Here is a 12,498-nt window from a genome sequence, read left to right on the forward strand (position 1 = left end):
TGTAAATGATTATTGTTGATGTAATTTTCTCAAACTTTAAAATATAGGTTTTAGAGTGGGGAAAACATGCTAGGCTAGAGCTGCAGGCTTTCATGGTTCTCCCTTAATTCTGATAAAACAACTTTGTCGCAGTCTGCAGGAGCTAGTCAATGAGAGTCGGGTCAATCAAGCATGGGTATGGCGTGGAACACGCAGTGACGTGGGCTACTCTGTGGTACAAAGCTGTCGGCAGTGACGTTATATATATCTTTTGTGACTCAGCCATCTACCAATTCTTTTCCACGTCGACGTTCAAGATTATCACTGGGATTCTCTTTCTTTGACTATTATACTCTTTAAGGAGAGAGAAAGAGAAGAATTGAGACATAAATATCCAAAAAGTAGCCAAACAAAGAATGTTTAGTGCCCAACTCTAAACATGGTCGAGCTCGGTTGAAATGTTAGATAATTTGTAATATAAAAAAATATTATTTAAATATAATTATATAAATTAAATGTTTATTTAGATTAAGATATGATTCTTAAATAAAAAGAAGTATTTTCAAACACATATGTTAGAATACGTTGATTGATTTCAACAAACACATCTCTTAAAATTTAACAAGACACGTCTATTAAAATAAATTAGACACAATTTTTCAATATCTATAAAAAGAACTTATATTCTACCACACTTCATTCATTCAAAGCATTCTACAGTAATAGACTTGTTTCATCCTAAAAAGTCTTTATCTACAAATCCCCATAATAGGAAACAACTCTTAAAAGAAAGTGTATTACAGCACGCCTCAAGCCTCTTTTCTCTTTTTTTTCTTATTCTGTTTTTCTAACAATTTTTAAGAATTGTTGTCAATAGAGTCTAATCCAAATTCAAGATTTCAACTCACAAATCAAGAATTCATCAAACTGATCGATATAATGGAACCAATTTCACTCGTTGAAAGGATAAGATTGTGTTTTTGCTCACAGCTTAAAGGTTTATTATGTTTTGGATTCGAATCTTATTGCACTTCCAAAACCAACTAAAGAAGACTCTGATGCACAAAAGGCAAAGAGGAAAAAACGTGAAGAAGATGAATTGATATACCGTGGACATATCTTAAATATTTTAACAAATTGTCTATATGATCTCTACTCTAATCTGAAAACTCTAAGGTAGCCTTAGAGACAATCTACAAGAACGACAAATGATGTACTGACAAATTTTTGTCCTGAAAATATTTCAAATTTAAGATAAGTGACAATCTGTCTATCATGGATCAAGTACGTGATTTATAAGTTTTAGTTTCAACACTAAAAGACCTTGAGGTTAAGGTTCCTAATACATTACAAATAAGTGCAATTCTTTCTAAACTGCCTCAATCTTGAAATAATTACAGAAAAAAGGTTTCGAATTCTATGGAGTCTTTATCAATAGAACAATTTGTGACTCAGACGCAAATAGAATGTAAAGCACATGCTCGTGATGCACTATTTCAACCCTCTGATTCGAAGGTTTGTTAGTCAAAATTCTAATAATTTTGGAAAACATTCTACAAAATCTAAGTCATCTACACTGAAAGCTTCAAGACAAACCTTTAAGAAAAATGATAAGAAAAATGATAAGAAAAATATAAATTGTTTCCATTGTGGAAAGAAACGCCATATAATTAGTGAGTGCAGATCAATGAAGGCAAGAAAGAATTTTAGTTCTTAAAATCCTGAAAAAGCAAACACAGTAGAAGCCGTTGTCAATGAATTGGTTACCATGGTTTCTACAACGAATATTGGAATGGTAGCAGAATTGAATATGGCTGTTGATTCCAATAATAGTAAAGATGGCTGGCTGGATTTTGGTGCTACAATTCATGTATGCAATGACAGAAACTTGTTCAAGACTTACATGAAAGTTAATAAACCAGAAAATGTTTTAATGGGAAATCATGTTACAGCCAGAATTGAAGGAAAAGGGACTATCTAGTTGAATTTCACTTTTAGATAGAAGCTGACTTTACTCAATGTATTCCATGTTCCTGAAATTTAGAAGAATTTAGTTTCTACTAGTTTGCTTATAAAGAAAGGTTTTAAAATTGTAATAGAATCTAATAACGTAATAGTATCCAAGGGTCGTCTATTTGTAGGGAAATGATACTTTTATAATGGCATGTACAAGTTCAGTATTGATTAAATAAATATAATTTTTGCTTATAATGTTGAGTCTAATTCTTTATTATGGCATGCTAGACTAAGACAATTAAATTTTGGTTCCATGAGATTTATGTATAAAAATGGTTATATTGCGTGTAAACATGAGCACTTAGAAATATGTGAAATATGAATACAAGCAAAAATGACAAAGAAACCTTTTCATAGTGTAAAAAAAACCTCACAATTATTAGATATTGTGCATTCTAATATATGTGAATTAAATGAAAAATTAATTAGAGGAGGAAAGAGATATTTTATAACTTTCATAGATGATTATTCTAGATTCACTTATGTAAATTTAATTAAAACAAAAGATGAATCGTTTAAGAAATTTAAAGAATATAAATCTGTTGTGGAAAATCAAAAAGGTAGGAAAATCAAAATTCTAAGAAGTGATAAAGGTGGAGAATATTTTTCTAAAAATTTAATAATTTCTGTGAAGAAAATACTTTGATACATAAAAGAAAGTACTATTTATTCACCACAACAAAATGAATTGGCTAAAAGAAAAAATAAAACTTTGATTGACATGACTAATGCTATGTCATTGGATGCACATCTATCATACGATTTATGGGGTGAAGCCTTATTAACAGTATATCATATACTAAATAGAGTTCATTCCAAAAGTATTAAGGTTTTACCTTATGAACTTTGGAATGAAGAAAACCAAACTTGGAATATCTTAAAGTGTTGGGGTGCTTGGCCTTTTATAAAGTTCTTGAATCACAGAGAACAAAGCTTGGACCTAGAACAATGAAAGGCGTTTTTGTTGGCTATGCCCAACATTCTAAAGAATATAAAATTTTAGATTTAAAATTAAACGTTATCGTAGAGTTTATACATGTTGAATTCATTGAAAACAAATTTTTGTATAACTTGAATAATAAATTCGATTGTGAACAAAGTATCTTAATTCCAAGTTGTGATCAAAGTGATATGACTTCTCATGATACATCCAGTAAAAGAAAAAAGGATGATACTCAAATTGAGTCGAGAAAAAGTACAAAAGCCATAAAAAAAAAACACTTAGATCCAGATTTCATTGACTTGCAAGCCTTAGCATTCCTTGTGGAAAGAAGTAGAACTAAAGTGTATAAAACGATACCTATTTTGTTAAACGTTGAAGATGATCTAAAAGCATTCAAAAAAACTATGTCTTCAAAGGATGTAGCTTTTTGGAAAGAAACAATAAATGATGAAATGGATTCAATCTTATCAAACAAAACATTGGTTTTGGTTTATCTTCCTCTTAAATCAAAACTCAGAAGTTGTAAATAGATATTTATAAGAAAATATAACACAGATGGTTCAATGCAACTCTTTAAGGCTAGACTAGTTTTCAAAGGTTTCACTCAAAAAATAAGGCATTGATGATTTTGATACTTACGCTCCAATAGCAAGAATAGCATCTATAAGAATGCTTTTGGCTTTGGTGTCCATTCATAAATTACATGTACATCAAATGGATGTTAAAACTACCTTCTAAAATAGAGATTTTAATGAAGAAATATATATGGAGCAACCTAAAGGTTTTATACTTTTTAGAAATGAAAGAAGGTTTGTACACTAATCAAATCTCTTTATGGATTGAAACAAGCTCCAAAGCTATGGCATGAAAAGTTTGATAGTACTATACTTTTAAACAGATTTGTACATAACAATGCAGGTAAGTGCATTTACTCTAAATTTATAAAAGACTATGGTGTAATCATATGTCTTTATGTAAATAATTTGTTGATCTTGGGTGCAAATATGCTTGGAATCTTTGAAACCGAGAAATATTTGACTTTAGTTTTCAAAATGAAAGATCTCAATGGAATTGATACAATCTTGGGAACTAAAGTCAAAAGAGATCAAAAAGTAATTTCATTAAATCAATCGCATTACATAGAGAAAATGTTTCACAAATATAGTTATTTGGAAATCAAAGAGTTTAATACTCTTTATCATTCTAGTATAAAATTAACTAAGAATTATGAAGAGTTATGGCATAATTAGAATATGCAAGTGTTATAAGCAGCATTATGTATGTTGCGCATCATACCAGACTAGATATAGCCTTTGCTATTTGCAAACGTTCAAGGTTTACAAGTAAACCTAGCAAAGATCATTGGAAGGTCATTACTAGAGTGCTTAGATAATTAAAGAAAATAAAAATTTAGAAATTAGTTATAGTGGTTTTTCTAATACTTTAGAAGGATTTTTTGTGCTAGTTGGATAACTAGTATTGATGACATTAAATCCATATCAGAATAGATTTTTAGTTTAAAAGGTGGTCCCATTAGTTGGGCATTTAAAAAGCAAACTTGTATTACACATTCGACTATAGAATCATAATTTTTAGCATTAGCAGCTACTGGAAAAGAAGCGAAATGATTGAGAAATTTTTTATTAGATATAAAGTTGTGGCCACAACCGATGCCAACCATTTTCATATACTGTGTAGTGAGGCTACAATGTGTGTAGCCCATAATAAAATCTATAATAAAAAGTCTAGACATATAAGTCTGTGACATGCCTACATATGAGAATTAATCTCAAATGGCATTGTAACAATAGTTTATGTTAAATTTTACAAGAATTTGATTGATCCACTTACCAAAGCTTTGCCAAGAGAGGCTGTAAAGTCAACTTCTAGTGGAATGAGGCTAATACCCTTGACTCAAAAGCATTAGTAATGGAAACTCAACTTTGAGTTAGCAAAACTAACAATAAAAGTTCAATGGGTAATAACAAGTTATTATTTGCTATCATTATGCACTGAATTTTTTATGTTAAATAGCCTCATTCTAGAATATTCAAATAGCCTCGTTCTAGAATATTTAGTATGACTGTTACAAGGCGAGGATGAGTAAAAGGCTCTTAATGGAAATATCAAATCCCTGTAGTAACAGGGGCATAATTACAAATTCCACTTATATGAACATTGGAGTGGTGCCACTTCAAACAAGAGTTAAAAGGGTTTACTCTTGTAAATATTCATGAAACTAGGATTAGCACAATGCCGTGTAAGTGCTAAAGTAGTTGGCAAAATCTTAAAGCAATTAAATAATGTTATGTGTGTGATATTTCCATTATGACATAAAGAGTTGTGGTTCTATCCCTATTATATCAATAACTTCGTCTTAACTTTAAAATTTCTACACCAATAGAAAGTTCAAATCTTCAAGATACTCTCTACTATGCATCATTTTATTAATATTACAAACTAGTGGGGGATTATTATATAGTTTGTAATATAAAGAAGTCTTATTCAGATATATTTATTCAAATTAAAGTGACTATTTAAATTAAGTGTCTATTTACATTAAGACATGACTCTTAAATAAAAAGAAGTATTTTCAAACACATCTTTTTAAATATGTTGATTAATTTCACCTGAGACATCTCTTAAAACTTAACAAGACATATCTGTTGACACAAATTAGACACAATCTTTCAACGTCTACAAAAGGAACATATATTCAACCAAACTTCATTCATTCAAAGCGTTCTACAATAGGCTTGTTATATCCCAGAGAGTCCTTGTCTACAAATCCTCATAGTAGGCAACAACTCTTAAAAGACAGTGTGTTACAGCACACCTCAAACCTTCTTTCTCTTTTTTTCTTATTCTATTTTTCTAACACTTGTCAATCATGGTTTAACACTAACATGAAACTATCAAGCCTTGATCGGTCACGGTACATATAAATATGGTACCATTATTGCAATTTGCAATAACAAAAATTAGAGTTGGCAAAACCGGACTTAATTTAGAAAGTTACTCAATTTGTCTTCATCCGAACTCGATTCAATATAATTTATTCAAAGTTAACAAGAACATAAAGAGACTTAACCTGATTTTAATACGAAATAAAATGATAAAAAAATTTAATCGAGTATAATATATATTTTCCCTCATTTTAAATTTTAAATTGACTAAATATGATAAATGTAACCATAAACATTTGAATATGATTTGAATTCAAATCAATTTGAATTAGTTTAACTCAAAAAAATTCGTTAAAACAAAATAGTTCGATATCTAAATTGGCCCTTATCAAAATTATTCATATTCAAAACAATCCGAACCTAAAAGTGATTCAAATTGACACGAACTTAACTTGACGCGACTTACCTAATTGTTGTATTTAGTAAATCCTAACCAGTTCTTTTAAACATTTCCTAAGATTATTTAATTATAATCTAAATTGAGTAAGAGGTTGCCAGCTATCTATTTGCTGAGTACCCTATACCATTCATGATTGTTATTAGATAACTGTCTAATATATATGTCGATAGCACTCATTATTATCCTTATCTTTCACCTAATAAAATTGCAATTAATGCACCTTTTAGATTCTTAAATTGAATTATCAGCAACAAACCAATGTTGGGCTTTCAAAGCAAAATTAAATAATTCCTCACGTCACATAATTGTAAAAACAAAAAATTAGGTAAGCGTTAAAAAGAAAAAAAGATAGAAAGAATAACACAAGCATCTACACCTATGCAATATTGAATATGTCACTATCCTCAAAAGAGAAAGAATAAGACATCTTGCTTTAGTAATGCTTTCCAATCCTAACAAGAGAAACGTGAGAAGCTTAGCATAGTCCTTCCCTACGATATTTAATGGTGCAGGTTGTTGAATGATCATGATCATGCATGTTCAACGTGCACAATTCATATAGACAAAGTATTTCTTACATAAAGTATTAGCCATGCAACTATTTATAAGTGAGTTCTTCCAAGCTAATTGATCACAAGCCAAAGCTAAACTCTCAAAACCCAAAAGAAAGCAAAGAGAAAAAAAATGCCGTTGTCTACCTGTACAACAACTTCAATGGTTATTCCCCATTTCACTAAAAATCCCAAAATTGGTGTGGTGGGAAAGGAAGAAGAAGAAAATCTAAGCAATGAGTGCAAGGGGTTGATTCATTCTCTTCCCAAAGAGAAAGGTTGGAGAACTCCTTTCATATATCTTTTCCAAGGCTTTTGGTGTCAACCAAAAGAGATTCAAGCCATAATCTCTTTCCAAAAACACTTCCAAGCAAGAGACTCTGATGTAATTCTTGCTACCATACCAAAATCAGGTACAACATGGATAAAAGCCTTGACCTTTGCCATCATGAACCGCAAGCGTTTCACCACTTCAAGCAAAAACCATCCACTGCTTACATCCAATCCCCATGATCTAGTACCTTTCTTCGAGTACAAGCTTTATGCAAACAACCAAATCCCTGACCTCTCCAACCTTCCCAAGCCAAGACTTTTTGGAACTCATGTTCCATTTGCTTCATTGCAAGAATCAATAAAGAGTTCTAGCTGTCGAATTATTTATGTATGTCGGAACCCTTTTGACACATTCATCTCCTCATGGCATTACATCAACAAAGTGAGGCCAGAATCTCTACCTCCATTTCCACTCGAAGAAGCTTTCAACTTGTATTGTAAGGGGGTGGTCGGCTTCGGACCCTTTTGGGAGCACATGTTAGGGTATTGGAAAGAAAGCACGGAGAGGCCGGAGAAGGTTTTGTTCATGAAATATGAGGACATGAAGGAAGACACTGTCTCCCACTTGAAGACGTTGGCAAATTTCTTGGGGGTCCCTTTTTCAATTGAAGAGGAGGAAGAAGGTATGATAAAGGACATAGCAAAGCTATGTAGCTTTGAGAATTTGAAAGATTTGGAGGTCAACAAATGTGGAAAATCCATTAAAAACTTTGAGAACAAACACTTGTTCAGGAAAGGTGCCGTAGGAGATTGGGTGAATTATCTCTCCCCTTCAATGGTTGAGCAGTTATCCAAAGTTATCGAGGAAAAATTAGGTGATTCTGGCCTGAAATTTAAGGTGTTTTCCTAGGACCATGTCTACTTGGCATGGAATATAATATCCATATATATCTATATATGGTCTTATTATATTTGGCAATTCTCCTGAATTCCTTTGAAAATGGAAAAAATAAAAGGATGGAGAAGAGAAAATATTTGGTTCCTTTGAATTTTGTTGGGCTACATTCAATATCAATGTTCAAAAAAGGTAGCTCAACAACGTTGGTGTTCACTCCAATCCATGACAGTAGTTTTTTGTCCTCAATCAAAATCAATATTATTACCTATCAAAAGCCGATAAATGAGTTAATTTGTTGATTCTGATCGAGTCGAATATAGTAACATATTCACATAAACTTATAATCACATGAAATGTCTGTCAGTTGTACTTTACTATCATAATTTATTAGTAAAATCTCAACCTTTTCAATTATTTTGTTATCTTTTATGATTTTTGTTATAATTCATAATATCTACTGTTTTTTCCCCTGTGATTCCCACAATTGATCAACTTAATCCATATAGACCTATCTTCTAACGAAGAAAAACGTGAAAGGCATGTTGACAAATGGAGAAAAAGTAAAGGTGTCTTTTAGGAAATGTATAGCTTTTTGTGCTTAATGTTGAAAATGTGTTGCCCTCGATGAATCATAAATTGGGCAGTTAGTAGTCAGATAAAAGATATTGATGGATTCACATACACATGAGTGGACAACATTACTTTTACCACGAGCTGTTCATGTCCACGCAACACGTGGCAAAGTTAATAAAAGATTTTTTTTCTTGGAAAATGAAAAAAAATGGAGAAGGAAACTTCAGGTGAGAAAAGAAATGATATTTAAGCATATAAATTCTTTGAAAAGCTAAATATTTTGGAGAGTTAGGTTTTTTAATTTGTGTGTTGCATGATTAATTTCTCAATATATTATTTAAAATAAAAAGTTAAATAATTTTGACATAATATCAAGAAAACTCTTAAATTATTCAAAAAATTCAAATAAGTTTTTATACTTTTATTGTGTTTAATCAAACCAGTATACTTTTATTTTGAACCAAATAAGCCATTATATTTTTATTTTGAATCAAATAAGCCTTTATAACTAATGGTTAGACAAAATGAAATTTATCATTTTATACCGCATGGCGTTAGCATGGCATGCTAACATACCATAATTGATGATGATGTAGCATGCAAACATATCATAATTAATATTAACGTGACATGCTAATTTGACATGATAATATAGCTATATGACATTTTTCACCCTCCACATCAATGCCATATCAGTACTATATAGATATAAAATAACAAGTGAAATTATGATTAGTAACAATTAGTTAATCATTAGTAATAAAGGCTTATTTTATCCAAAATAATAACACAAAAACTTGATTGAACGCAATAAAAGAATAAAGATTTGTTTGAATTTTCTTAAATAATTTAGAGACTTATTTGAACATTATGTCAATAATTTTTTAAATTCATCGACGAATTGCATTGTAACGATTAAGTGTTGCACTTTCATGGGTGTCGAACTCATATGAGAGACCATGGATTATGTGGAAAGTTTTAGTCAAAATTGACGGATTGCAAAAGGATTTTTTAGTTTTTAGTTCCTTTGGCAGTATATTTTAACATTTGATTCTGTTGTGCTTATTGTTTTTTCTATTATTTTGATGGTGTCTTGGAATGGTGACTTGTATTTCTAGTTTCTTCAATGACGTTGGGAAGCTATATTAAACATTATCATAAATAAAATGGATTGTTTGAGCAAAACAATAATAATAATAATTTAATATTTCTATTGAACTAATTTAAAAAAAAACACACAAAAATTAAATGCATAAACCAATTTTAGGTATTTAATATTAATTTTGGGTGAAAGGGAAAAAAATTATAAAATATATTTTGATATAAGTTAGATTAAAAAAAGGTAAAATACCTAGACCCCTAAACTTTTAATCGAGATTCTAAACAGGTCCATTATTTTTTGAAATGGACACTCTGTTTCAAAAAAATATCTTCTATTGGATACATAAATCCAGCTGCTAGTCAACCTTTAATATTTCCATTAGTTTGATGTCATGACAATATTAAAAAAATAATTTTAGCCCTTATTAATTTTAAAAATTACTATTATATAATTTTTTTATTTTTACAAAAAAAATCAAAGAGAAAAAAAATTCAAAAAAGCACCAGATCTAGTGCTCCCATGGCAGGTGAGCACCAAATCTATGCTCCCAAGGGTGCTTCCCCCCCCCCCTCCGGGAGCACCTGATCGGCGCTCCCTTCCCTTGGGGAGCACCTGCTGTAGGGTGGCCATATTGTTTGGGAAAAAAATAATGGGAGAAAGAAGAAAAGGCATTTTAGTCTTTTCATATTTTCTATTAATGGTTTTTATACTTTTGAATGAACTTTTTATTTCGAAAACTAATAGACCCGCGTGGAATTATAACTAAAAGTTAAGGGGTGAGAGCATTTTACCTTAAAAAAATTGATAATTTTTTCTTTGAAAGTACATATTTTTCTAAAAGGGGTAGCTATTTTTTTGACGTAATTTCTTAAAAAGCTCCTAAACTACATAGGAAAATACAAATAAGCCTTTATACTTTTATTATATTCAATCAAACCTTTATGCTTTTAGTTTGAATCAAATAAATCATTATACTTTTATTTTGAGTTAAATAAGTTCTTATTACTAATAGTTGAATTAGTAAAAAATGCCACTTGTTCTTCTATGCCACATGGTGTTGACGTAGCATTCACGTGGCATATTGACATGTCATAATGAATGCTGATGTAGCATGTTGATGTGACATAATTACATAGTTATATAACATTTTTCACCATTCACTTCAAAGTCACATCAGCGTCACATGGATATCAAATGACAATGAAGCACTAGGTACTCCCTTAGGAGCCCAATCGGGGGGAGCCCTAAATCAAGCTCCTTAAGGGAGCACCGGTGCTCCCTTAAGGAACCCCAAATCCAGCTCCCAAAGAAGCACCTAGTGCTCCCCTTGGGGAACTCGATGCTCCCCTAGGAAGCCCGATCCAAGCTCCCCAAGGGGAGCATCAGTGCTCCCTTAGGGAGCTCGATCGAGGCTACCCAGGAGAGCTCCGGCACTCCCTAGTGGGGAATTTTTTTAATTAATAAAAAATAATAAAATTATATAATTATAATTTTAAAAATTAATCAAGGGTATAATTATCTTTTTAACCTGGCCATGTCAACAAGTTGACAGAAATTGTCAAGCCTAGCTCTATAATATACTTGCCATGTCATTCATATATTTGATAGCATGTCTACATACTTGGATGCCTCAAAAAATTTTTAAAAGTCGGTATCGTACCTAGTGGTACAATTAAGTTGATTAAAGCCTCGAACTAGTCCAAAAAGAGATTTTAGGATGCATTTGAGAGTTATTGAACCTTAGAATGTCTTAATATGGTGATTTGGAGTTCGATGATTGATTTGGAGTCCAATCAGGAATTTTTATAATGTAGGGGCAAAATGGTTATTTTGCCACTTGAGGGCAAAATTGGAATGTTGGAAGAAATTTTTGACCAAGTTTGACTAGTTGGAACATAATTTGAATTTGAGAAGTGAAAATTTTCCATTTCGAGCATTAGGGCAAAACGGTCATTACACGTGTCTAAGAGGACGTAATTGAAATTTTTGAAATTTTACACGACCATGACACTTGTCAAGCCCATGAATTTCACCTATTATCATTTTATACTTTGGATAATTATGGGATTATATGTGGTGGTAAAAGAATGCTTAATTGTTAAGTTTTAATCATGGACCAATCAAGTGACGACACGTGTCAAGTTTTTATTATTTTATAATTTCATTTATAAACTCAACATAAACTGTCCCATTCACTCTTCATTGCCATGGAAGCCAAAGAACAAAGGGGGAAAGAATAGAAAATCTCTAAGGAGGAAAAATTCAAGAGAAATTCATTGGATTTTCAAAAAACGAAGAGATCGGAGGTAAGATTTCGCGATTTAGCTTAAGATCTACCTTACCCATGCCTTCTTTTTCATTTTCTATGGTTAAAACTCAAGTTTTCATGATGGAAGGATGCTGGCCAAATCAAGGGGGGAAGGTTTTAAGGATGGGTTTGCTAGATTTCAGGTTATCTAGGTGTTTTTAGTGTTTTGTGATATTCGGTGTGAAAAACAAGCAAGAAAATAACATGTTCTTCATCAAACGCTAATTGGCCAAATTCTATAGGGGATATTTTGAAGATGAATTTTGTCATATTTCATGTTATCTAGCTCGTATTTGATGATTCGTGATGTTGGATATCGAAAACGGTTATCGAAAAGTATAGTTCCTTTAGTAAACAACTTGAACGATAATGAGAAAATTATAGTAAATGGACTTAGAGTTGATTTCTAATGAGGTATACGGACTTCTTGGAGTACTGAAAGTGCAATGAATCTATTTGGAGTTGAATTTGATGTTTTGGCTAATTAAA

The 12,498-nt window shown here is 31.3% G+C and overlaps 1 protein-coding gene across 1 annotated transcript; it reads left to right on the forward strand.

Annotated features, from left to right (window-relative positions):
- Positions 6,922–8,440, forward strand: LOC18587086 (cytosolic sulfotransferase 15). The gene has a single exon (XM_007010759.2). The coding sequence runs from the start codon at positions 6,989–6,991 to the stop codon at positions 8,036–8,038; it is 1,050 nt and encodes a 349-aa protein (XP_007010821.2). The 5' UTR covers positions 6,922–6,988; the 3' UTR covers positions 8,039–8,440.

The sequence above is a fragment of the Theobroma cacao genome, chromosome 10 (genome assembly GCF_000208745.1).
Source record: "Theobroma cacao cultivar B97-61/B2 chromosome 10, Criollo_cocoa_genome_V2, whole genome shotgun sequence".
Lineage (NCBI taxonomy): Eukaryota > Viridiplantae > Streptophyta > Magnoliopsida > Malvales > Malvaceae > Theobroma > Theobroma cacao.